We start from the raw sequence: 27,391 nt of genomic DNA, 5'->3' as shown, positions 1-27,391 counted from the left end.
AGGACTCTGCGTCTTCACTCTTTCCTAACAACCCTAAACATAACCCTAACCGGAACAAGAAGCTGAACCTGAGTTAGACCCGAAAAAACACGTACGGTGCCACTTTCTGCCATCAAAAAGTGCTCTCAGCGGAAGCCTTTGGGTACACCTGAACTCCCTGGGGGAGCCTTTACGCAACCCCACACTCAACAGGACTCTGCGTCTTCACTCTTTCCTAACAACCCTAAATATAACCCTAACCCCAACAAGAAGCTGAACCCGAGTTAGACCCGAAAAAACACGGACGGTGCCACTTTCTGCCATCAAAAAGTGCTCTCAGCGGAAGCCTTTGGGTACACCTGAACTCCCTGGGGGAGCCTTTACGCAACCCCACACTCAACAGGACTCTGCGTCTTCACTCTTTCCTAACAACCCTAAACATAACCCTAACCGCAACAAGAAGCTGAACCCGAGTTAGACCCGAAAAAACACGTACGGTGCCACTTTCTGCCATCAAAAAGTGCTCTCAGCGGAAGCCTTTGGGTACACCTGAACTCCCTGGGGGAGCCTTTACGCAACCCCACACTCAACAGGACTCTGCGTCTTCACTCTTTCCTAACAACCCTAAACATAACCCTAACCGCAACAAGAAGCTGAACCCGAGTTAGACCCGAAAAAACACGGACGGTGCCACTTTCTGCCATCAAAAAGTGCTCTCAGCGGAAGCCTTTGGGTACACCTGAACTCCCTGGGGGAGCCTTTACGCAACCCCACACTCAACAGGACTCTGCGTCTTCACTCTTTCCTAACAACCCCAAATATAACCTTAACCGGAACAAGAAGCTGAACCTGAGTTAGACCCGAAAAAACACGGACGGTGCCACTTTCTGCCATCAAAAAGTGCTCTCAGCGGAAGCCTTTGGGTACACCTGAACTCCCTGGGGGAGCCTTTACGCAACCCCACACTCAACAGGACTCTGCGTCTTCACTCTTTCCTAACAACCCTAAACATAACCCTAACCGCAACAAGAAGCTGAACCCGAGTTAGACCCGAAAAAACACGGACGGTGCCACTTTCTGCCATCAAAAAGTGCTCTCAGCGGAAGCCTTTGGGTACACCTGAACTCCCTGGGGGAGCCTTTACGCAACCCCACACTCAACAGGACTCTGCGTCTTCACTCTTTCCTAACAACCCTAAACATAACCCTAACCGCAACAAGAAGCTGAACCCGAGTTAGACCCGAAAAAACACGGACGGTGCCACTTTCTGCCATCAAAAAGTGCTCTCAGCGGAAGCCTTTGGGTACACCTGAACTCCCTGGGGGAGCCTTTACGCAACCCCACACTCAACAGGACTCTGCGTCTTCACTCTTTCCTAACAACCCTAAACATAACCCTAACCGCAACAAGAAGCTGAACCCGAGTTAGACCCGAAAAAACACGTACGGTGCCACTTTCTGCCATCAAAAAGTGCTCTCAGCGGAAGCCTTTGGGTACACCTGAACTCCCTGGGGGAGCCTTTACGCAACCCCACACTCAACAGGACTCTGCGTCTTCACTCTTTCCTAACAACCCTAAACAGAACCCTAACCGCAACAAGAAGCTGAACCCGAGTTAGACCCGAAAAAACACGGACGGTGCCACTTTCTGCCATCAAAAAGTGCTCTCAGCGGAAGCCTTTGGGTACACCTGAACTCCCTGGGGGAGCCTTTACGCAACCCCACACTCAACAGGACTCTGCGTCTTCACTCTTTCCTAACAACCCTAAACATAACCCTAACCGGAACAAGAAGTTGAACCCGAGTTAGACCCGAAAAAACACGTACGGTGCCACTTTCTGCCATCAAAAAGTGCTCTCAGCGGAAGCCTTTGGGTACACCTGAACTCCCTGGGGGAGCCTTTACGCAACCCCACACTCAACAGGACTCTGCGTCTTCACTCTTTCCTAACAACCCTAAACATAACCCTAACCGCAAAAAGAAGCTGAAACCGAGTTAGACCCGAAAAAACACGTACGGTGCCACTTTCTGCCATCAAAAAGTGCTCTCAGCGGAAGCCTTTGGGTACACCTGAACTCCCTGGGGGAGCCTTTACGCAACCCCACACTCAACAGGACTCTGCGTCTTCACTCTTTCCTAACAACCCTAAACAGAACCCTAACCGCAACAAGAAGCTGAACCCGAGTTAGACCCGAAAAAACACGGACGGTGCCACTTTCTGCCATCAAAAAGTGCTCTCAGCGGAAGCCTTTGGGTACACCTGAACTCCCTGGGGGAGCCTTTACGCAACCCCACACTCAACAGGACTCTGCGTCTTCACTCTTTCCTAACAACCCTAAACAGAACCCTAACCGCAACAAGAAGCTGAACCCGAGTTAGACCCGAAAAAACACGGACGGTGCCACTTTCTGCCATCAAAAAGTGCTCTCAGCGGAAGCCTTTGGGTACACCTGAACTCCCTGGGGGAGCCTTTACGCAACCCCACACTCAACAGGACTCTGCGTCTTCACTCTTTCCTAACAACCCTAAACAGAACCCTAACCCCAACAAGAAGCTGAACCCGAGTTAGACCCGAAAAAACACGGACGGTGCCACTTTCTGCCATCAAAAAGTGCTCTCAGCGGAAGCCTTTGGGTACACCTGAACTCCCTGGGGGAGCCTTTACGCAACCCCACACTCAACAGGACTCTGCGTCTTCACTCTTTCCTAACAACCCTAAACAGAACCCTAACCGCAACAAGAAGCTGAACCCGAGTTAGACCCGAAAAAACACGGACGGTGCCACTTTCTGCCATCAAAAAGTGCTCTCAGCGGAAGCCTTTGGGTACACCTGAACTCCCTGGGGGAGCCTTTACGCAACCCCACACTCAACAGGACTCTGCGTCTTCACTCTTTCCTAACAACCCTAAACATAACCCTAACCGCAAAAAGAAGCTGAAACCGAGTTAGACCCGAAAAAACACGTACGGTGCCACTTTCTGCCATCAAAAAGTGCTCTCAGCGGAAGCCTTTGGGTACACCTGAACTCCCTGGGGGAGCCTTTACGCAACCCCACACTCAACAGGACTCTGCGTCTTCACTCTTTCCTAACAACCCTAAACATAACCCTAACCGCAACAAGAAGCTGAACCCGAGTTAGACCCGAAAAAACACGGACGGTGCCACTTTCTGCCATCAAAAAGTGCTCTCAGCGGAAGCCTTTGGGTACACCTGAACTCCCTGGGGGAGCCTTTACGCAACCCCACACTCAACAGGACTCTGCGTCTTCACTCTTTCCTAACAACCCCAAATATAACCTTAACCGGAACAAGAAGCTGAACCTGAGTTAGACCCGAAAAAACACGGACGGTGCCACTTTCTGCCATCAAAAAGTGCTCTCAGCGGAAGCCTTTGGGTACACCTGAACTCCCTGGGGGAGCCTTTACGCAACCCCACACTCAACAGGACTCTGCGTCTTCACTCTTTCCTAACAACCCTAAACAGAACCCTAACCGCAACAAGAAGCTGAACCCGAGTTAGACCCGAAAAAACACGTACGGTGCCACTTTCTGCCATCAAAAAGTGCTCTCAGCGGAAGCCTTTGGGTACACCTGAACTCCCTGGGGGAGCCTTTACGCAACCCCACACTCAACAGGACTCTGCGTCTTCACTCTTTCCTAACAACCCTAAACATAACCCTAACCGCAACAAGAAGCTGAACCCGAGTTAGACCCGAAAAAACACGGACGGTGCCACTTTCTGCCATCAAAAAGTGCTCTCAGCGGAAGCCTTTGGGTACACCTGAACTCCCTGGGGGAGCCTTTACGCAACCCCACACTCAACAGGACTCTGCGTCTTCACTCTTTCCTAACAACCCTAAACATAACCCTAACCGCAACAAGAAGCTGAACCCGAGTTAGACCCGAAAAAACACGTACGGTGCCACTTTCTGCCATCAAAAAGTGCTCTCAGCGGAAGCCTTTGGGTACACCTGAACTCCCTGGGGGAGCCTTTACGCAACCCCACACTCAACAGGACTCTGCGTCTTCACTCTTTCCTAACAACCCTAAACATAACCCTAACCGCAACAAGAAGCTGAACCCGAGTTAGACCCGAAAAAACACGGACGGTGCCACTTTCTGCCATCAAAAAGTGCTCTCAGCGGAAGCCTTTGGGTACACCTGAACTCCCTGGGGGAGCCTTTACGCAACCCCACACTCAACAGGACTCTGCGTCTTCACTCTTTCCTAACAACCCTAAACATAACCCTAACCGCAACAAGAAGCTGAACCCGAGTTAGACCCGAAAAAACACGGACGGTGCCACTTTCTGCCATCAAAAAGTGCTCTCAGCGGAAGCCTTTGGGTACACCTGAACTCCCTGGGGGAGCCTTTACGCAACCCCACACTCAACAGGACTCTGCGTCTTCACTCTTTCCTAACAACCCTAAACATAACCCTAACCGCAACAAGAAGCTGAACCCGAGTTAGACCCGAAAAAACACGTACGGTGCCACTTTCTGCCATCAAAAAGTGCTCTCAGCGGAAGCCTTTGGGTACACCTGAACTCCCTGGGGGAGCCTTTACGCAACCCCACACTCAACAGGACTCTGCGTCTTCACTCTTTCCTAACAACCCTAAACAGAACCCTAACCGCAACAAGAAGCTGAACCCGAGTTAGACCCGAAAAAACACGTACGGTGCCACTTTCTGCCATCAAAAAGTGCTCTCAGCGGAAGCCTTTGGGTACACCTGAACTCCCTGGGGGAGCCTTTACGCAACCCCACACTCAACAGGACTCTGCGTCTTCACTCTTTCCTAACAACCCTAAACAGAACCCTAACCGCAACAAGAAGCTGAACCCGAGTTAGACCCGAAAAAACACGTACGGTGCCACTTTCTGCCATCAAAAAGTGCTCTCAGCGGAAGCCTTTGGGTACACCTGAACTCCCTGGGGGAGCCTTTACGCAACCCCACACTCAACAGGACTCTGCGTCTTCACTCTTTCCTAACAACCCTAAACATAACCCTAACCGCAACAAGAAGCTGAACCCGAGTTAGACCCGAAAAAACACGGACGGTGCCACTTTCTGCCATCAAAAAGTGCTCTCAGCGGAAGCCTTTGGGTACACCTGAACTCCCTGGGGGAGCCTTTACGCAACCCCACACTCAACAGGACTCTGCGTCTTCACTCTTTCCTAACAACCCTAAACATAACCCTAACCACAACAAGAAGCTGAACCCGAGTTAGACCCGGAAAAACACGTACGGTGCCACTTTCTGCCATCAAAAAGTGCTCTCAGCGGAAGCCTTTGGGTACACCTGAACTCCCTGGGGGAGCCTTTACGCAACCCCACACTCAACAGGACTCTGCGTCTTCACTCTTTCCTAACAACCCTAAACAGAACCCTAACCGCAACAAGAAGCTGAACCCGAGTTAGACCCGAAAAAACACGTACGGTGCCACTTTCTGCCATCAAAAAGTGCTCTCAGCGGAAGCCTTTGGGTACACCTGAACTCCCTGGGGGAGCCTTTACGCAACCCCACACTCAACAGGACTCTGCGTCTTCACTCTTTCCTAACAACCCTAAACATAACCCTAACCGCAACAAGAAGCTGAACCCGAGTTAGACCCGAAAAAACACGGACGGTGCCACTTTCTGCCATCAAAAAGTGCTCTCAGCGGAAGCCTTTGGGTACACCTGAACTCCCTGGGGGAGCCTTTACGCAACCCCACACTCAACAGGACTCTGCGTCTTCACTCTTTCCTAACAACCCTAAACATAACCCTAACCGCAACAAGAAGCTGAACCCGAGTTAGACCCGAAAAAACACGGACGGTGCCACTTTCTGCCATCAAAAAGTGCTCTCAGCGGAAGCCTTTGGGTACACCTGAACTCCCTGGGGGAGCCTTTACGCAACCCCACACTCAACAGGACTCTGCGTCTTCACTCTTTCCTAACAACCCTAAACATAAACCTAACCGCAACAAGAAGCTGAACCCGAGTTAGACCCGAAAAAACACGGACGGTGCCACTTTCTGCCATCAAAAAGTGCTCTCAGCGGAAGCCTTTGGGTACACCTGAACTCCCTGGGGGAGCCTTTACGCAACCCCACACTCAACAGGACTCTGCGTCTTCACTCTTTCCTAACAACCCTAAACATAAACCTAACCGCAACAAGAAGCTGAACCCGAGTTAGACCCGAAAAAACACGGACGGTGCCACTTTCTGCCATCAAAAAGTGCTCTCAGCGGAAGCCTTTGGGTACACCTGAACTCCCTGGGGGAGCCTTTACGCAACCCCACACTCAACAGGACTCTGCGTCTTCACTCTTTCCTAACAACCCTAAACAGAACCCTAACCGCAACAAGAAGCTGAACCCGAGTTAGACCCGAAAAAACACGGACGGTGCCACTTTCTGCCATCAAAAAGTGCTCTCAGCGGAAGCCTTTGGGTACACCTGAACTCCCTGGGGGAGCCTTTACGCAACCCCACACTCAACAGGACTCTGCGTCTTCACTCTTTCCTAACAACCCCAAATATAACCCTAACCGGAACAAGAAGCTGAACCCGAGTTAGACCCGAAAAAACACGGACGGTGCCACTTTCTGCCATCAAAAAGTGCTCTCAGCGGAAGCCTTTGGGTACACCTGAACTCCCTGGGGGAGCCTTTACGCAACCCCACACTCAACAGGACTCTGCGTCTTCACTCTTTCCTAACAACCCTAAACATAACCCTAACCGCAACAAGAAGCTGAACCCGAGTTAGACCCGAAAAAACACGGACGGTGCCACTTTCTGCCATCAAAAAGTGCTCTCAGCGGAAGCCTTTGGGTACACCTGAACTCCCTGGGGGAGCCTTTACGCAACCCCACACTCAACAGGACTCTGCGTCTTCACTCTTTCCTAACAACCCTAAACATAACCCTAACCGCAACAAGAAGCTGAACCCGAGTTAGACCCGAAAAAACACGGACGGTGCCACTTTCTGCCATCAAAAAGTGCTCTCAGCGGAAGCCTTTGGGTACACCTGAACTCCCTGGGGGAGCCTTTACGCAACCCCACACTCAACAGGACTCTGCGTCTTCACTCTTTCCTAACAACCCTAAACATAACCCTAACCGCAACAAGAAGCTGAACCCGAGTTAGACCCGAAAAAACACGTACGGTGCCACTTTCTGCCATCAAAAAGTGCTCTCAGCGGAAGCCTTTGGGTACACCTGAACTCCCTGGGGGAGCCTTTACGCAACCCCACACTCAACAGGACTCTGCGTCTTCACTCTTTCCTAACAACCCTAAACATAACCCTAACCGGAACAAGAAGCTGAACCCGAGTTAGACCCGAAAAAACACGGACGGTGCCACTTTCTGCCATCAAAAAGTGCTCTCAGCGGAAGCCTTTGGGTACACCTGAACTCCCTGGGGGAGCCTTTACGCAACCCCACACTCAACAGGACTCTGCATCTTCACTCTTTCCTAACAACCCTAAACAGAACCCTAACCGCAACAAGAAGCTGAACCCGAGTTAGACCCGAAAAAACACATACGGTGCCACTTTCTGCCATCAAAAAGTGCTCTCAGCGGAAGCCTTTGGGTACACCTGAACTCCCTGGGGGAGCCTTTACGCAACCCCACACTCAACAGGACTCTGCGTCTTCACTCTTTCCTAACAACCCTAAACATAACCCTAACCGCAACAAGAAGCTGAACCCGAGTTAGACCCCAAAAAACACGTACGGTGCCACTTTCTGCCATCAAAAAGTGCTCTCAGCGGAAGCCTTTGGGTACACCTGAACTCCCTGGGGGAGCCTTTACGCAACCCCACACTCAACAGGACTCTGCGTCTTCACTCTTTCCTAACAACCCCAAATATAACCCTAACCGGAACAAGAAGCTGAACCCGAGTTAGACCCGAAAAAACACGTACGGTGCCACTTTCTGCCATCAAAAAGTGCTCTCAGCGGAAGCCTTTGGGTACACCTGAACTCCCTGGGGGAGCCTTTACGCAACCCCACACTCAACAGGACTCTGCGTCTTCACTCTTTCCTAACAACCCTAAACAGAACCCTAAACGGAACAAGAAGCTGAACCCGAGTTAGACCCGAAAAAACACGGACGGTGCCACTTTCTGCCATCAAAAAGTGCTCTCAGCGGAAGCCTTTGGGTACACCTGAACTCCCTGGGGGAGCCTTTACGCAACCCCACACTCAACAGGACTCTGCGTCTTCACTCTTTCCTAACAACCCTAAACATAACCCTAACCGCAACAAGGAGCTGAACCCGAGTTAGACCCGAAAAAACACGTACGGTGCCACTTTCTGCCATCAAAAAGTGCTCTCAGCGGAAGCCTTTGGGTACACCTGAACTCCCTGGGGGAGCCTTTACGCAACCCCACACTCAACAGGACTCTGCGTCTTCACTCTTTCCTAACAACCCTAAACATAACCCTAACCGCAACAAGAAGCTGAACCCGAGTTAGACCCCAAAAAACACGTACGGTGCCACTTTCTGCCATCAAAAAGTGCTCTCAGCGGAAGCCTTTGGGTACACCTGAACTCCCTGGGGGAGCCTTTACGCAACCCCACACTCAACAGGACTCTGCGTCTTCACTCTTTCCTAACAACCCTAAACATAACCCTAACCGCAACAAGAAGCTGAACCCGAGTTAGACCCGAAAAAACACGGACGGTGCCACTTTATGCCATCAAAAAGTGCTCTCAGCGGAAGCCTTTGGGTACACCTGAACTCCCTGGGGGAGCCTTTACGCAACCCCACACTCAACAGGACTCTGCGTCTTCACTCTTTCCTAACAACCCTAAACAGAACCCTAACCGGAACAAGAAGCTGAACCCGAGTTAGACCCGAAAAAACACGGACGGTGCCACTTTCTGCCATCAAAAAGTGCTCTCAGCGGAAGCCTTTGGGTACACCTGAACTCCCTGGGGGAGCCTTTACGCAACCCCACACTCAACAGGACTCTGCGTCTTCACTCTTTCCTAACAACCCTAAACATAACCCCAACCGCAACAAGAAGCTGAACCCGAGTTAGACCCGAAAAAACACGTACGGTGCCACTTTATGCCATCAAAAAGTGCTCTCAGCGGAAGCCTTTGGGTACACCTGAACTCCCTGGGGGAGCCTTTACGCAACCCCACACTCAACAGGACTCTGCGTCTTCACTCTTTCCTAACAACCCTAAACATAACCCTAACCGCAACAAGAAGCTGAACCCGAGTTAGACCCGAGAAAACACGTACGGTGCCACTTTCTGCCATCAAAAAGTGCTCTCAGCGGAAGCCTTTGGGTACACCTGAACTCCCTGGGGGAGCCTTTACGCAACCCCACACTCAACAGGACTCTGCGTCTTCACTCTTTCCTAACAACCCTAAACATAACCCTAACCGCAACAAGAAGCTGAACCCGAGTTAGACCCGAAAAAACACGGACGGTGCCACTTTCTGCCATCAAAAAGTGCTCTCAGCGGAAGCCTTTGGGTACACCTGAACTCCCTGGGGGAGCCTTTACGCAACCCCACACTCAACAGGACTCTGCGTCTTCACTCTTTCCTAACAACCCTAAACATAACCCTAACCGCAACAAGAAGCTGAACCCGAGTTAGACCCGAAAAAACACGCACGGTGCCACTTTCTGCCATCAAAAAGTGCTCTCAGCGGAAGCCTTTGGGTACACCTGAACTCCCTGGGGGAGCCTTTACGCAACCCCACACTCAACAGGACTCTGCGTCTTCACTCTTTCCTAACAACCCTAAACATAACCCTAACCGGAACAAGAAGCTGAACCCGAGTTAGACCCGAAAAAACACGTACGGTGCCACTTTCTGCCATCAAAAAGTGCTCTCAGCGGAAGCCTTTGGGTACACCTGAACTCCCTGGGGGAGCCTTTACGCAACCCCACACTCAACAGGACTCTGCGTCTTCACTCTTTCCTAACAACCCTAAACATAACCCTAACCGCAACAAGAAGCTGAACCCGAGTTAGACCCCAAAAAACACGTACGGTGCCACTTTCTGCCATCAAAAAGTGCTCTCAGCGGAAGCCTTTGGGTACACCTGAACTCCCTGGGGGAGCCTTTACGCAACCCCACACTCAACAGGACTCTGCGTCTTCACTCTTTCCTAACAACCCTAAACATAACCCTAACCGCAACAAGAAGCTGAACCCGAGTTAGACCCGAAAAAACACGTACGGTGCCACTTTATGCCATCAAAAAGTGCTCTCAGCGGAAGCCTTTGGGTACACCTGAACTCCCTGGGGGAGCCTTTACGCAACCCCACACTCAACAGGACTCTGCGTCTTCACTCTTTCCTAACAACCCTAAACAGAACCCTAACCGCAACAAGAAGCTGAACCCGAGTTAGACCCGAAAAAACACGGACGGTGCCACTTTCTGCCATCAAAAAGTGCTCTCAGCGGAAGCCTTTGGGTACACCTGAACTCCCTGGGGGAGCCTTTACGCAACCCCACACTCAACAGGACTCTGCGTCTTCACTCTTTCCTAACAACCCTAAACATAACCCTAACCGCAACAAGAAGCTGAACCCGAGTTAGACCCGAAAAAACACGGACGGTGCCACTTTCTGCCATCAAAAAGTGCTCTCAGCGGAAGCCTTTGGGTACACCTGAACTCCCTGGGGGAGCCTTTACGCAACCCCACACTCAACAGGACTCTGCGTCTTCACTCTTTCCTAACAACCCTAAACATAACCCCAACCGCAACAAGAAGCTGAACCCGAGTTAGACCCGAAAAAACACGTACGGTGCCACTTTATGCCATCAAAAAGTGCTCTCAGCGGAAGCCTTTGGGTACACCTGAACTCCCTGGGGGAGCCTTTACGCAACCCCACACTCAACAGGACTCTGCGTCTTCACTCTTTCCTAACAACCCTAAACATAACCCTAACCGCAACAAGAAGCTGAACCCGAGTTAGACCCCAAAAAACACGGACGGTGCCACTTTCTGCCATCCAAAAGTGCTCTCAGCGGAAGCCTTTGGGTACACCTGAACTCCCTGGGGGAGCCTTTACGCAACCCCACACTCAACAGGACTCTGCGTCTTCACTCTTTCCTAACAACCCTAAACAGAACCCTAACCGCAACAAGAAGCTGAACCCGAGTTAGACCCGAAAAAACACGCACGGTGCCACTTTCTGCCATCAAAAAGTGCTCTCAGCGGAAGCCTTTGGGTACACCTGAACTCCCTGGGGGAGCCTTTACGCAACCCCACACTCAACAGGACTCTGCGTCTTCACTCTTTCCTAACAACCCTAAACATAACCCTAACCGCAACAAGAAGCTGAACCCGAGTTAGACCCGAAAAAACACGGACGGTGCCACTTTCTGCCATCAAAAAGTGCTCTCAGCGGAAGCCTTTGGGTACACGTGAATTCCCTGGGGGAGCCTTTACGCAACCCCACACTCAACAGGACTCTGCGTCTTCACTCTTTCCTAACAACCCTAAACATAACCCTAACTGCAACAAGAAGCTGAACCCGAGTTAGACCCGAAAAAACACGTACGGTGCCACTTTCTGCCGTCAAAAAGTGCTCTCAGCGGAAGCCTTTGGGTACACCTGAACTCCCTGGGGGAGCCTTTACGCAACCCCACACTCAACAGGACTCTGCGTCTTCACTCTTTCCTAACAACCCTAAACATAACCCTAACCGCAACAAGAAGCTGAACCCGAGTTAGACCCGAAAAAACACGTACGGTGCCACTTTCTGCCATCAAAAAGTGCTCTCAGCGGAAGCCTTTGGGTACACCTGAACTCCCTGGGGGAGCCTTTATGCAACCCCACACTCAACAGGACTCTGCGTCTTCACTCTTTCCTAACAACCCTAAACATAACCCTAACCGCAACAAGAAGCTGAACCCGAGTTAGACCCGAAAAAACACGTACGGTGCCACTTTCTGCCATCAAAAAGTGCTCTCAGCGGAAGCCTTTGGGTACACCTGAACTCCCTGGGGGAGCCTTTACGCAACCCCACACTCAACAGGACTCTGCGTCTCAGCTCACAACCACCACCCCCCAAAAGGCAGGCCCCAACCCCCTCCAGATGCAATCCCGAAAGGTGTACAACCAGCTCCAAACTCCCTCCCCCAGACGCAGGCCCCAAGCCCCCCCAGACACAGGCCCCAAAGGTGTACAAGCAACTCCCTCCCCACCCTCCCTCCCCAGAGGCAGGCCTCAAAGGTGTACAACCACCACCCAACCCCCCCCAGATGCAAGCCCCAAAGGTGCACAAGGCAGCTCCAAACCTCCCCCCCAACCCAGGCGTCCAGTGTACGAGCAGCTCCCAACCCCCCCCAAACGCAGGCTCCTATACTGTACAACCAGCTCTGAACCCCCCCGCTCCCCAGACGCAGGCACCAAGCCCCAACAGAGCCAGGCCCCAAGGGTGTGCAAGCAGCTCCCAACCCCCCCCCCCCCCGAGGCAAGCCCCAAAGCCCCATAGAGGGAAGCCCCTAGCGTGTACAAGCAACTCACAACCCCTCCCAGCTGCAGACCCCAAAGCTGTACAAGCAGCTACAAACCCTGCCCAAGGCAGGACTCTCCAGTGTACAAGCAGCTCCCAACCCCTCCAAGACACAAGTCCCAAAGGTGTACAAGCAGCTCCCAACCCACTCCAGATGCAAGTCAAAAAGGTGTACAAGCAGCTCCCAACCCCCCCAGATGCAGGCCCTGACCCCCCCCAAAAAACACAGTCCCCAGAGGTGTACAAGCAGCTCCACACACCCCCAAGACACAGGCCCCAAAAGCCTAAATATATGCCAAGAAACTACTAATGCAGGTACCAAATGCTACAGACAGGCCCAAAAGCACAGGCACACGCCCCAGATGCTCGAGGCCGAGACGTAACTTGGCTTTCTGAATTACTGGAAAGCGGCTTTCATTCTCAGCGAGGTGTGCGCAGGCTAGACAGGATGGGGCTTCAGGCACCTCTTCACCTGTGGAAACACACTGCCATCAGGCACTGCCATGCCAGACAAGCTTTTTCTGTTAAAACACCCTTCTCAGATGCCCCGCGGCATTCAAGTGACCTGCTTTGCTCCGATTCTAAAGACTGATGTCACAGCCCACCTTGCCTGTGGCACCTGACCAACAGAAGAGAAAGCAACCGTACCGTTTGGAAACCGTCACTGCACGTGCTGCTCCTTGATGCCCTGTAACCTCTTCTCAAATCCTCAGCCACTTCTGTGTAGAGCCTGCCATGACACCTGCAAAGCAAGATGGATACCCTTCGCAGTCACCTTGCGCAACTTGGCCATTCTGCTCCAACCCCACTCACGACCAGCCTGCCCTTCTCGTGCTGCTCTTCAGAGTGCAGCTTGGCCCCTCTGAGTCTGTGCGAGGCACCTGCGAAAGAAAAAGAAAAGCATAGGCCGCGGCAGCATCCAAAGCCGCAGCACAGCTAGGACAGGTACTCTCACCTGCTCCCTTACTCTGCCCCCTCACCTGCCCTCGAGGCAGATGCTTCCATCTGCTCTCTTAAGCCAGCTACAACACCTCTGGAATATAAACAGGACTTTAACTGTATTTTGTGTAGTTAAGTAACTGCAGTGACAACCGCACCCTTAAAACAACTGCTGCATCTGTTCATCGCTCACCTTGCCAAAACCAGCTCTGGTCGTGAAGTCCCAGGTTGTACGCTGTGTTTCAGCTTTAACAAATGAAAACAGTCAGAAGATAATCCATTCAGATGCCAGCATTAGCACCCATCCCTCAACAACACAAGGGACCCCATGGCTAATTTTATCATTTCAAAACAGCAGCCCCCTTGCCTCAGCACCTGGAAAGTAGATCAAGCCAGTCACCGGGTTGCCTACCGAGTCCTTGACAGTTCCAAAAGGAGCTCTTTCCTGTGACCAGTTCCTCCTAAGGTTTACCCCTCTACTGGGGAGGGGAAAGAAATACAAACAAAAAATCAAAACCCCACATCTGCGAGCTTTCAAGATTCAATGACAGACCTCTCCTCTAGCACTACTCAAGCACTATGCAAACAGCTGCTCGCAAGCAGCTCAGGTCTCCCCCTCCACATTTGCCAAACACCACGGAGATTACTCTGTGCCAGCTGCCCTTCAGTACGTGCCCAGAGGCAGACCAGATGTCTTTGCCAAAACAGTCCGGACAATGTATTAGTACACCGATGGACCGCCACGTTAGTTACCATCACTAACTGCCAGGCAGGACAGCTCCAGGCCAAACACACACACACAGGCACGCTACAAACATTACGAACAAAACACAGAACACAAGGCGCAAAAAAAAAAGAGGACTCCCAGAGGGAAGCCCTACAGCAACAGCAAGTCAGAACAGGTGCCCTGCAGCAGACCCAAGGAGAGACTCAAATGTCACTACACGCGACTGGAAGCAACTGCCAGAACTGGGATGATGGAGGCATAAAAAGCCTGCCTTCAAGGCAAGAGACCAGAAGGATGAGGAGTGCAAACCCCAGAAGAAAAATGCTTCGGAAATGAACTCCCAAGACAGAGCTCCTGATGAAGCCCACATGACTTCCGCAACAGCGAGGATGGAAACAGATGCCATCTGAAACCGAATATGATGCACAAGACCTGAAACACATCTGCGCTTTAAGCTGCGACTGCAAGACAAGACGTGCTCAGATCAGCCCTACGATGATGAAACAAGCATTTAGGACCTTTGGTGTGGCTAACAAGTTGCCCATCTAATCTGTCCAGTGGAAAAAGGCAATGAGGATATCAAGACCTGAGGAGCGCGTAACATATGATGATCACATCAAGAAACATTTGATACAAAAAAATTACACGCACAGAAGAAGTGATCTCTTTAAGCTCCCACTGCAAGACAAGAAATGCTCAGCTTCCGATTGAGCATCAGCATTATTCCAGTGAGGTCAAGTGTTCGACACCCTCAGGAAGGCTTCCCCAGGGCCTGCCAAGCACCAGGAGCAACAGCACAGCACAGACAACACAGAACACAGACACCAAGCTGGAACTGCCCTGCCTGGCACGTGCTCAAGCCGTACCTAATAGAACCTCACACCCCTACGCACTGTCTGACCGTGATCAATCCTAAAAGGCCCCATCCACAGCAATGACTTAAAAGCACAGACCCTCGCCCTATGTGTGCATTCAAAACCCGAAAGCAAACATAGCACTTGCCCCACAACTTAGCTTGGGAATGACGGGAGGCAGGTTCCATCCTCATCAAGGAACACGAAGGCTAGCCAGGACATTGCTTCCGGCACGAGGCTCCTTTTCACCTGCAGAAATAAAGTGCCATCGGGCACTGGCACACCAGCCAAACTTCTTCCAGTGAAACACCCACCTCAAAAACAAAACAGTAGTCCACTGACCTGCTCTGCTACTGAAGTCAGATAGACCAACTCGAGACAACTGCCCGCCTTCCCCTGCCAACCACCCCCAAACACACAGTATTTGCCCCTGGACTTAATTCTCAGGGGTCACAATCCATCCTCAAGGTGGACCACAGAGGCCAACTAGGATGTCCCCACTATCTTCTTCGTCCCCGGAAAAGAGGAGTCACCCAGAGGTGGGACCAATAGACTACCAGATCAAAAACAATGCCCTTTTCCCAACTGTACTCCACTCACCTTCCCGATCCAGGCTTAGCGCTTCCATTTACTGTGCTGAGCCAAGGTCACGTAGCTTAGACCAAGGAGAAAGAACAAACAAAAATGACAATCCACAAAACAGTCTATACCCACTCCTCTTCTTTCCTCCCCTACCCCAACAGCCAAGAAGCCCCAGACCCACGTTCCCCAACCCAGTACCACCGCTTCGCTCACCTAACATCCCAAGGAGATGCATCACCCTCGTGCCTCATTCAAGTGTCCGTGCCCATGCCCTGGGCTACAAGAAACAAAAAGAGAAGGTCATATCCGTGATGGATACGCAAACAGTACAGCTCCTTGCAGACGACTCAAACACAGAGACGAGAGCCAGAAAAAAAAAACCACACCCTCAGGTCCACAAATACCAAAAGGCCATGAATGCACAGCAGCCCCAACAGGGGTAATCACAGACTTCTCCTTTACAGATGAGAACGGTGACCCTGCTCAGTCTTTCCATAATACTGAACTTATGCGGTCAAGCCCCTTCGGCTGCGTACTGAAGCTCCTTGTGAAGCCTCTGGACAGTTATGCAAATGGCTTGATATACCTAGAGATTAAAAGGTAACTCAAAAAAAAAGGAACCGTACCCCACCACTTCCCAAAAACAAGTTAGCCGGCAACACCTCCTAAGCACACCTCTATTACGTGAATTCCAAGCACTTAAAAACTAGAAGGCTGCAACATCTAAAGACTCTACAGCCACACAAACCACAGGCAAAAGCTCCAAAACTATAACAAACTGTCCCTAACCCTGAAAAAGACTACCCCTTACACGCCTACTGCTGCTCTTTTCAGACACATGCTTACACAGGGAGCTTCGATGATACTTATCTCCTAAACCCTGCTCCATCACTTTGCCACCAAGGTTGTAACTTTGATAAGATTTGCCTTAATTCTGCAGAAATCATAAGGGACCCAGAACCACAAAGGAAACACACAAAGTAACATTGATATCCTATCCGTAAACATGCTATAACAATTACTCACCTGAAGAGAAGCTGCATGCAATACAGGCACCTATTACTAGATTGGTTTACTCTAACAGATCCTACTAGTTGTTACCCCACAAAGATGGGCGTACCGGTCTCTACGTCGAAACGCATCAGTCTGTAGACTCTGACCCACCTAAAAACCCCTGCAACTGACTGAAGGAAAAACAAAGCACTTACCCCAAAGTGCAGCCCAGGCATAATGAGCTCTCTGATGGGATGCCTGCGACTCAATTACCACTAGGCCCTGCCTGGGACCCAAAGCCAATCACCTGGGAAAGGGGAGGGGCAAAGCACAAAGTAGAAACAGGAGAAGCAACACCTGTGGTTTATGTATCTATTTATATGGCTTAGCTCAAGAGCATGCAGGGTGCAGACAAGAGAACTGGGTTGTTTCTAGAAGCAACAATCCCCATGTTTTGGCTTCAGCTTTGAATATTGAAAGCTTTTCTCCTCTACAACACCTGCCTCAGGAACCAAACAGCATTGCAGTGACCTGCATTGCTCCTATTCTAAAGCCTATCACAGCCCACCTTGCCTGTGGCACCTGATAAACAGAAGAGAAAGCAACCACAGCAATAAAAGCCACTGCACCCTCAGGACAGTTACCCTCATCCCCTCCTTTACCTCAGCCGCTTACCTACCCCACATGGCAGATGCTTCCACCCGTTCTCTGAAGCCGCCTATAGCACCTCTAAAAGAGAAACTGGAATTTTACTCTATCTGATGTAGTTAAAAAAATTGCAACGACAGCCGCAATATGCAATATGGCCTCCCGGAAGCCCAGTGTCCGAGAACTACGTCTCCCGGCATGCTTTGGGAAACCAATATGGACTCCCGGAAGTCCAGTGGCGGAAGACTACATCTCCCGGCATGCTCTGGGAAAACAACATGTCCCCCCGGAAGCCCAGTGCCCCCCCGAGTACTACATATCCCGGCATGCTCTGGGAAACCGATATGGCCTCCCGGAAGCCCAGTGCCGGAAGACTACATCTCCCGGCATTCCCCGGACTCCCAACATGGCTTCCCGGTAAGCGGCTTCTCGAGAACTACACCTCCCGGCATGCTCTGGGAAACCAATATGGACTCCCGGAAGCCCAGTGCCGGAAGACTACATCTCCCGGCATGCTCTGGGAAAACAACATGTCCTCCCGGAAGCCCAGTGCCGGAAGACTACACCTCCCGGCATGCTCTGGGAAACCAATATGGACTCCCGGAAGTCCAGTGGCGGAAGACTACATCTCCCGGAATGCTCCGGGAAAACAACATGTCCTCCCGGAAGCCCAGTGGCCGCCGAGTACTACATATCCCGGCATGCTCTGGGAAACCAACATGGCCTCCCGGAAGCCCAGTGCCGGAAGACTACATCTCCCGGCATTCCCCGGACTCCCAACATGGCTGCCTGGTAAGCGGCTTCTCGAGAACTACACCTCCCGACATGCTCTGGGAAGGCAACATGGCCTCCTGGAAACCCAGTGCCCAAGAACTACATTTCCCAGCACTCCCCTGAAAATTGAGCCTCGCAGTTTGCCGTAGGACGCCATTTTTTTTGCTCTGTTACATTCCCCGTTCCATTTTGTGTTTATGGAGGTTTTCCCGCCGTTTTGGGGTTTTCCCCTCAATTTCGGGTTTTCACCTCTCCATTTCAGGGTTCTTCCCCACAATTCTGGGGTTCCTTTCCCTAATTTGGTGCTTCGCCCCCCCAGTTTTGGGGTTCCCCTCTATTTTGGGGATTCCCCCCCCATTCCAATCCCCCCACAATTTTGGGGTCCCCCACCATCTTTTTTAGGCCTCCCACCCTAATATTAAGGCTCTTTCCCCCAATGTTGGGGTTCTCACCACATTTTTGAGGTTCCTTCCCTTAAGTTGGGGCTTCGCTCCCTGACATCTGGGGCTTTAACCCCAATTTTGAGGGTCCCCCCGAATTTTGGGGATTCCTCCCCAGTTCTGGAGGGGTCCACATTCAATTCTGGAATTTCGCACTTCCATTTTAAGTGTTCTTCCCCCCAATTTGGGGGTTCACCCACCCAATCTTGGGGGTTCCTCCCCTAATTTGGGGGGACCCGACCACTTTTGGGGGTCCCCCCCAATTTTAGAGTCCCCCACCCTCCTTTTTTTGGGTTTCCCCCTAATATTAATAGTTCTTCTGCCCAATTTTGGGGGACCCCACAACTTTGAGGTTCCTTCCCCTAACTTGGGGCTTCAACCCTTCAATTTTGGGGGTCTCCTACCCTCTTAGTTTGGCCTTCCCTCCTAATATTAGGCCTAACCCCTAACCCTACTGTTAGTAATAGAAGAAGAAATAATACAATATTGTTTAGTATGTTACATTTGCGATGTACTGTTCTGAGGCTGCGCTTGGAAGATACAAAATATATGTGCAAGGGTAACATGAGAATGCACCAATTCATGATGAGGAGTAAGGAGGATTAAAAGAATGCTCAATTTGCAAGACATCTAGATAACTGGGGCTTCTTGGACTCTGGGAACTGGGTCAAACCAACCTTGCGGTTTGGACTGAGACCAAGGGCTCAGAGAGCATGCGTGAAAAGGAAAGGTTAAAAAGTTCAACTCTGATGAAGACATCTTACTTCATCCCGACGACCACCCGGACGACCACCAGAGAGTAATAGGCAAGCGCAGAAGGACTGATAAGATAATTAGCATACGAAGCGAGGCTAGGTGGAGCTAGGAAATGAATATGCATAGATGAGTTGTGAAACCTAATGCATATGTAGTATCTTAGGAGATAAAAGAGAACTAAGAAAACAAATCAGACGAAGTTAGATTTCGGCAGGCATGCCCCTAACTTCCGGCGCCTAATAAAGCACCTTCATATAATCACTTTGTGGATTATGTGTCTTCATGAACGCTAACACTACAGCACCCACGGATCTAACCCTAACCCCCACCCCAAAAAACTCTTGAAACCCTAACCCTAAAAACCCTTTCAGCCCTAACCCAATAAAATTTACCACACTAAAGCCCTGAAGACCTACGCCTAAAACCCCTAACCCTAAAAATTAAGACCCTCTAAACCCTAACCCAAAAAAGCTGAACCCGAGTTAGACCCGAAAAAACACGGACGGTGCCACTTTCTGCCATCAAAAAGTGCTCTCAGCGGAAGCCTTTGGGTACACCTGAACTCCCTGGGGGAGCCTTTACGCAACCCCACACTCAACAGGACTCTGCGTCTTCACTCTTTCCTAACAACCCTAAACAGAACCCTAACCGCAACAAGAAGCTGAACCCGAGTTAGACCCGAAAAAACACGGACGGTGCCACTTTCTGCCATCAAAAAGTGCTCTCAGCGGAAGCCTTTGGGTACACCTGAACTCCCTGGGGGAGCCTTTACGCAACCCCACACTCAACAGGACTCTGCGTCTTCACTCTTTCCTAACAACCCTAAACATAACCCTAACCGCAACAAGAAGCTGAACCCGAGTTAGACCCGAAAAAACACGTACGGTGCCACTTTCTGCCATCAAAAAGTGCTCTCAGCGGAAGCCTTTGGGTACACCTGAACTCCCTGGGGGAGCCTTTACGCAACCCCACACTCAACAGGACTCTGCGTCTTCACTCTTTCCTAACAACCCTAAACATAACCCTAACCGGAACAAGAAGCTGAACCCGAGTTAGACCCGAAAAAACACGGACGGTGCCACTTTCTGCCATCAAAAAGTGCTCTCAGCGGAAGCCTTTGGGTACACCTGAACTCCCTGGGGGAGCCTTTTGGTGAAGGTAAGAGGCACCATACTTTTTGTGGTTTCTTTTTTCTTTTTATTTAGGTGGCCCTTCCTCTCTCCCCACAGACTATCAGCTGTAACCCTAATTATGACTTTTTGAACCTTTAGGATTAATTCGGACAGTTTCGTGTCTTTTTCTTTTCTTTTAATTTTTATTCGTTTATCGCCTTTGTTGATCAGTTTCGGCTCTCTTTAGGACCCAGCAGGCCCCTTTCTTTCTCGTTGCTATGGCGTTGCTAAGGGCCGCACTTCCGCCTCCCGCCGTCCAATCACCGCCACGCCTGCGTCACGTGCCGGGGTTTCGTCTATTTAAGGCTCGCCCCCACTTCCGCCCTTCACAAAATGGCGGCGGCCGCGGTCCGACCGCGGAGGTTCAAGTGGGCGCTGGAGCTGGGGGCGGCCCCGGGCGGGCGGTGAGGGCTTGAGGGTGTTTTTTGGGGCGATTTTTGAGGGGATCTGGGGAGAATTGGGGCCGTTGGGGAGGTCCGGGAGGGTCCTGAAGTGGGCTGTAGGGGATTTGGGGGGATCTTAAGGGGGTTTCGGGGGGTTCTGGGGAGGACCTGAGGGGATTGGGAGGGTCCGAGGGGTTCCTGAGGTGTTTTGGGGGGATTTTGAGAGGGTTTTGGGGGAATTGGGGGGGTTTGGGGAGGTCCTGGGCAGTCCTGAGGGGGGCTGGGGGGGATTTGGGGGATCCTGAGGGGGTGTGGGGGGGTCTTGAGGGCGTTTGGGAGGGTCCTGGGGGGATCCTATGGTGATTTGGGGGGTCTCGAAGGGATTTGGGGGCGAACTGGGGGGGTTGACGAGGTCCTGGGGGATCCTGAGGGGGGCTGGGGGGATTTGGGGGGGTCCTGAGGGGGTGTGGGGGGGTCCTGAGGGGATTTGGGGGGGTCCTGAGGGGATTTGGGGGGTCCTGAGGGGGTTTGGGGGGGGTCCTGAGGGGGTTTGGGGGGGTCCTGAGGGGATTTGGGGGGGTCCTGAGGGGGTTTGGGGGGGGTCCTGAGGGGGTTTGGGGGGGTCCTGAGGGGGTTTGGGGGGTCCTGAGGGGATTGGGGGGGGCCGGGGAGGTCCTGAGGTGTTCTGGAGGCATCTTGAGGGGATTTGGGGGGAATTGGGGGGGCTGAGGGGGGCTGCGGGGGATTGGGGGGGTCCTGGGGGTTTTGGGGGGCCCTGGGAGGACTTGGGGGGGCCCTGGGGGGTCACCCCGGGGTCCCGTCCCCCCGCAGCCCCCGCGGAGCCCCCGAGAGCCGCGGCCCCGTGGGTTCTCGGAGCGGCAGCTGGGGGAGGGCGGCGTGCACGAGAGCGACCGCATCCTGGTCGAGAGGTGGGACCCCCCCATTTTCCTCCATTTTCCCGCATTTTCCCCCATTTTTCCCATTTCCCCTCTCATTTCCCCCCCTTTTTTCCCATTTTCCCCATTTTTCCCCCATTTTCCTCCCCTTTTTTAAACCCCTTTTCCCCATTTCCTCATTTTTTTTTAACTTCTTCCCCCTTTTTCCCCATTCTGCCCCCATTTTTAACCCCTTTCCCTCTTTTCACCGTTTTCCCCTCTTTTTCACCAATTTTCCTCCTTTTTAACCCTATTTTCCCCCATTCCCCCCTTTTAACCCCCTTTTTTTCCCCCATTTCCCCACTTTTCCCCCTCACTTACCCCCCTTTCCCCATTTTTCCTTCATTTTCCCCTCTTTTTCTCCCATTTTCCTCCCCTTCCACCCCATTTCACCCTTTTTTTTTTTTACCATTTCCTCCCATTTCTCCGCTTTTTCCCCCCTTGTCTCCCCCTTTAACTGCCTTTTTCTCCCATTTTACCATTTTTCACCCTTTTTTCCCCATTTTTTACACTTTACTCCTCTTTCTCCCCCTTTTCCTCTCCACTTTCCCCCCGTTTTGGTCCGTTTTCGGCCCCGTTTTGGTCCGTTTTCCGGCCCCCGTTTGGTCCCTTTTCGGCCCCCCCGTTTGGTCCCTTTTCGGCCCCCCCGTTTGGTCCCCTTACTTCTCCCCCCCCCCTTTTAACCGTTTTCCCCGTTTCTCGCCCCGTTTCTCGCAGCGCTGCTGGGACGTGGCGCTGGGCCCGCTCAAGCAGATCCCCATGACCTCTTCATCATGTACATGGCCGGCAACACCATCTCCATCTTCCCGGCCATGATGGTGGGCATGATGGGCCTGGCGCCCGCTCCAGGCCCTCCTCTCCCTCTCCACCAGTAAGCCCGCTCCCTCCCAGCGCTCCCAGCGCTCCCAGTCGCCCTGCCTAACTGTTTTTTTACCCCCACCCCAAGCCCTGAAGGTGCTGGAGAGCTCGAGTGCGCGGCTGCTGCAGGGGCTGGTGTTCCTGGTGGGCAACGGGCTGGGGCTGGCGCTCGCCCTCTACAAGTGCCAGGCCATGGGGCTGCTGCCCACGCACGCCTCCGACTGGCTCGCCTTCGTCGCGCCCCGCAGGTACGGGGCCGAAAAACCCCAAAAACGGGGTGGGGAGGGCAAGGACGGGGTTGAAATTAAAAAAAAACGGGATTAAAATTAAAAAGGGGGGGTTAAATTAAAAAAGGGGGGGTTAAAATTAAAAAAGGGGGGGTTAAAATTAAAAAGGGGGGGTTAAAATTAAAAAGGGGGGGTTAAAATTAAAAAAGGGGGGTTAAAATTAAAAAAGGGGGGGTTAAAATTAAAAAAGGGGGGGTTAAAATTAAAAAAGGGGGGGTTAAAATTAAAAAAAAGGGGGGGTAAAATTAAAAAAAAGGGGGTTAAAATTAAAAAAAAAGGGGGTTAAAATAAAAAAGGGGGTTAAAATTAAAAAAACGGGATGAGAGGGCAAAAAAACGGGTTGAGAGGGCAAGAAACGGGGTTAAGGAACAAAAACACGGGGTTGAAATAAAAACACGGGGTTGAAATTTAAAAATAACGGGGTTGAAATTTAAAAAAAGGGGGTTGAAATTAAAAAAAAAAAAAGGGGGTTGAAATTAAAAAAAAGGGGGTTGAAATTAAAAAAAGGGGGTTGAAATTAAAAAAAGGGGGTTGAAATTTAAAAAAACGGGGTTAAAATAAAAAAAACGGGTTGAGAGGGCAAAAAAACAGGATTGAGGGGGCAAAAAATGGGTTGAAACCCCAAAAAAAGGGGTGAAACACCCAGAAAAGGGGGTAAAACCCCAAAAGGCGGGTTAAACCCCCCAAGAAGGGGGGGTTGAAATCAAAATAAAGGGTTCAAAACCCTTAAAGTGGGTTCAGAGGGCAAAAACTGGGGTTAAAAAGCAAAAAACGGGTTGAAGCCCCAAAAAACGGGTTAAAAGGGGAAAAAAAGGGTGAGGCCCAAATAAAAGGATTAAACCCCAAAAAGGTGGGGTTAAAACCCCAAAACGTGGTTAAAACCCAAAAAAATGGGATTAAAAGGAAAGAAGGGGGTTGAAACCCCAAAAAGGGGGGGATTAAAACCCAAAAAGTGGGGTTAAAAATCAAAAGAAAGGTTCAAGACCCTAAAAACGGGGTTGGAAGGGCAAAAAACGAGGTTGAAACCCCCCAAAAAAGGGTTGAAACCCTGAAGAAAAGGGGTTTAAAACCCCAAAACAGGGATTGAAACCCAAAACAAGGGGGTTAAAGCCCCCCCAAAATGGGATTCAACCCACAAAAACTGGCTTAAAAACCCCAAAAATGGTTTTAAAGCCCCAATTAAAGGGGTTAAATCCCCGAAAACGTTAAAATCCCCCAAAAAACGGGCTGAAAACCCCCAAAAACGGGGTTGAAACCCCAAAATAAAGGGGTTAAAAACCCCCAGAATGGGTGAGACCCCCCCCAAAAATTGCTTTAAAATCCCCAAAAAGGGGTTGGAATCCCCAAAAGGGGTTGGAATCCCCAAAAAGGGGTTGGAATCCCCCAAAAAGGGGTTGGAATCCCCCAGGATGGGTTTAAAACGCCAAAACGGGTCTAAAAACCAGAAAACGGGTCTAAAAACCCACAAGAATGGGTTCAGAACCCCAAAACGGGTCAAAACCCCAAAAAAAGGGTCTCACCCCCCCTCCCTGTTCCGCTCCCCGCAGCGCCTGGAGGTGACCGGGGGGGCCTCATCCTGTGACCCCCCCCTGCTGGGACCCCCCCAAATAAAGGCGGCGACGGCGGCGATTTTGGGGTCGTTTCTGGGGTTTTGGGGGGGTTTTGGGGTCGTTTTGGGGGGTTTGGGGGGGGTTTTGGGGGTCGTTTGGGGGGGTTTTGGGGTCGTTTGGGGGGGGTTTGGGGGGGTTGGGGGGGGTTGGGGTCGTTTGGGGGGGTTTTGGGGTCGTTTGGGGGGGTTTGGGGTCGTTTGGGGGGTTTTGGGGTCGTTTGGGGGGGGTTTGGGGGGGTTGGGGGGGTTTTGGGGTCGTTTGGGGGAGTTTTGGGGTCGTTTGGGGGGGTTGGGGTGGTTTGGGGGGGTTTGGGGTCATTTAGGGGAGTTTTGGGGTGGTTTGGGGGGGTTTTGGGGTGGTTTGGGGGGTTTTGGGTCGTTTGGGGGGGTTTTGGGGTCGTTTTGGGGGGGTTTGGGGGAGTTTTGGGGTCGTTTGGGGGGGTTTTGGGGTCGTTTGGGGGGGTTGGGGGGGTTTTGGGGTCGTTTGGGGGGTTTTGGGGTCGTTTGGGGGGGGGTTTGGGTCGTTTGGGGGGGGTTTTGGGGGGGTTTTGGGGGTCGTTTGGGGGGGTTTTGGGGTCGTCTTTGGGGGGGTTTGGGGTCGTTTGGGGGGGTTGGGGGGGTTGTAGGGTTTTTGTGGGTGGTTTGTGGGTTTTTGGGTGGTTTTGGGGGTTTTGGGGGGTGGCTTTCTGGGGTTTTGGGGTCATTTGGGGGGTTTGGGGGTCTTTTTGGGGGGCGAGAGGTTTTGGGGTGGTTTTGGGGGGGTTGGGAGTGGTTTGTAGTTATTTTGGGGTGGTTTGGGGGTCATTTTGGGGTGCTTTGTAGGGTTTTGGGGGGTTTGGGGCTGTTTCTGGGTTTTGGGGTGGTTTCTGGGGTTTTTGGGGTGGTTTCTGGGGTTTTCGGACGGTTTGGGGTAGTTCGTGAGGATTTGGGTGGTTTGGGGGGGGTTTCGGGGTGTTTGGTGCCCGGGTGCAACCCCTCCCAAGAAGGAGCCGGGAGGCTGAGGGGATGGGAACTGGTTTATTGGTGCCGTGCTCGTACTGGGAGCACTGGGAGCGGTGCCGTGCTCGTACTGGGAGCGGTGCCGTGCTCGTACTGGGAGCTCTGGGCCCAGGCTGGGAGCGGCGGAGCCATACTGGGAGCGGCGCAGCCCGTACTGGGAGGCCGCTTGCTGCGATGCTGGGCCCGTACCGGTTCCGTACTGGTCTATACTGGTTCCGTACTGGTTCGTACTGGGTGCACGGTGGTTCCCCTACTCAGTCCGTACCGGTTTATACTGGTCCATACTGGGCTAGTCGCCGCCCCGCACCAGCAGCACGGGGCCCAGCCCCTCTGTCAGCACCTCCAGGAACTCCACGTCTGCAGCGCGTCAAGGAAAACCCAAACCGCCGCTTTTTGCCCCATTTCCCCTTCCCTTTTTCCCCTCTTCTTAACCCCATTTTCCCCTCGTTTACCCCAATTTTCCCCTACTTCCCCCTTTACCACCCGCCTTTTCCCCTCATTCCCTGTTTCTCACCCTACTCAACCCCATCCTCCTTCATTCCCTTCCCCTTTTTCCCCCTTTTTTGCCCATTTTCCCCCTCTTTCACCCCATTCCCCCGTCGCCATGGCAGCGCTGTCAATCACCCGTCGCCATGGCTACGCTCCCCCCGCCCCGTTGCTGTGGCAACGCCTCCCTCCCGCCGCTCCGCGTCTCCATGGCAACCGTGCCCCCTCCTCCCGTTGCTAGGGACGCCACCCGTCTCCATGACAACCACCCCCCCGTTGCCAAGGACGCGCCCCCGTTGCCATGACCGCCGTCGCTACGGGTGCCGCGGCGAAGTCTGCCCCGTTGCCAGGGACGCCGCGCGTCGCCATGGATACAGTTGTCGTCACGGGGGCGGGGCGAGGCGGGGGCGGGGCCGGCAGGTCGAGCAGCACCAGGCGCGCCCCCGCCGAGCGCCGCCCCATGGCCTCGTTCAGCCGCTCGGCCGCGTGCATGCGCCGCACGTTGGTGCTGCGGGCACCAGTACGGACCAGTACCGACCGGTACGGACCAGTACCGACCGGTACGGACCAGTACGGGTCGGTACGGACCAGTACGGGTCGGTACGGGCCCGTGACGGCCCCCCGGGCCCGCCCCAGTCCCCTCCCAGTCCATCCCAGTCCCTTCCCAGTATACCCCAGTGCCTCCCAGTACCCCCCAAGCCCCTCCCAGTGCCTCCCAGTCCATCCCAGTGCCTCCCAGTACCCCCCAAGCCCCTCCCAGTCCATCCCAGTGCTCCCAGTAACCCCCAGTCCCTTCCCAGTACCCCCCAGTCCCCTTCCAGCATGTCCCCAGTACCCCCCAAGTCCCTTCCCAGTAGCCCCTGATACCCTCCCAGTACATCCCAGTGCCTCCCAGTCCCACGCAGTATCCCCTAATCCCCCCAAGTCCCACCCAGTCTCCCCATTCCCCTCCCAGTATATCCCAGTCCTCCCAGTACCCAGAATCCCCTCCCAGTCCCCACCAGTCCCTCCCAGTATATCGCAGTCCCTCCCAGCCCCCAGAATCCCCTCCCAGCCCCTCCAGTATATCCAGTCCCCTCCCAGTATATCCCAGTACCACTCACGGGCTGGGGCCTGGCCGGGGGCCGCCCCCTCCCCCCCCTCCTCCTCCTCCCCCGCTGGGGGGGCGGAGCCGTGCCAGGCCTGCGGGGGTGGGGGGTGGCGGATGTGACGTCACGCGGTCACGAGGGGGCGTGGTCACGGGGAGGGGCGTGGTCAGAGAGGGGGCGAGGCCCAGAGAGGGGGCGTGGCTAGTGACGTCACCTGGCGCGCCAGGCGCATCTGGCGCAGCATGCGCGAGCGCTGCTCCATCTTCAGCGTGCGCTCGTACGTGTACGCGGAGACGTCGCTGTCGTGCTGCGGCGGCGGCGCGCGTGACGTCACGGCGTCGGCGTCGCTCGCGACGTCACGACGGCGACGTCGGCGTGACGCCGGGGGGGGGGAGGGGGTACCCACCAG

At 52.9% G+C, this 27,391-nt stretch overlaps 1 protein-coding gene and 1 long non-coding RNA gene across 15 annotated transcripts; one reads left to right on the top strand and one right to left on the bottom strand.

The window, feature by feature from the left end:
• Positions 1-12,686: 12,686 nt before the first annotated feature.
• Positions 12,687-17,440, bottom strand: LOC310891343. 14 transcript variants are annotated; one of them, XR_014577521.1, is made up of 10 exons: positions 17,227-17,440; positions 16,763-16,854; positions 15,941-16,140; positions 15,768-15,831; positions 15,573-15,627; positions 15,121-15,221; positions 13,767-13,867; positions 13,585-13,637; positions 13,101-13,485; positions 12,687-12,924 (listed from the first exon to the last, which is right to left on the bottom strand). It is a non-coding gene; the product is annotated as an uncharacterized lncRNA (long non-coding RNA). The 14 variants fall into 14 exon arrangements; XR_014577522.1 differs by having other exon boundaries at positions 13,804-13,867; XR_014577523.1 differs by having other exon boundaries at positions 13,804-13,870; positions 17,227-17,439.
• A 3,215-nt stretch (positions 17,441-20,655) lies between these two features.
• Positions 20,656-25,330, top strand: EMC4 (ER membrane protein complex subunit 4; the record flags this gene model as incomplete). The annotated part of the gene is given in 10 exon segments (XM_083853604.1): positions 20,656-20,741; positions 21,552-21,580; positions 21,583-21,645; positions 21,648-21,649; positions 22,373-22,415; positions 22,418-22,488; positions 22,490-22,526; positions 22,602-22,757; positions 24,343-24,436; positions 25,324-25,330. Coding segments are annotated over 10 exon segments (573 nt in total). The 5' UTR covers positions 20,656-20,670.
• Positions 25,331-27,391: the final 2,061 nt, after the last annotated feature.

The sequence above is a fragment of the Anser anser genome, assembly GCF_964211835.1.
Source record: "Anser anser genome assembly, contig: HAP1_SCAFFOLD_273, whole genome shotgun sequence".
Taxonomy (NCBI): Eukaryota; Metazoa; Chordata; class Aves; order Anseriformes; family Anatidae; genus Anser; species Anser anser.
Note: the sequence above shows the minus strand (reverse complement) of the source record. Positions and strands in the feature narration are given on the sequence as shown.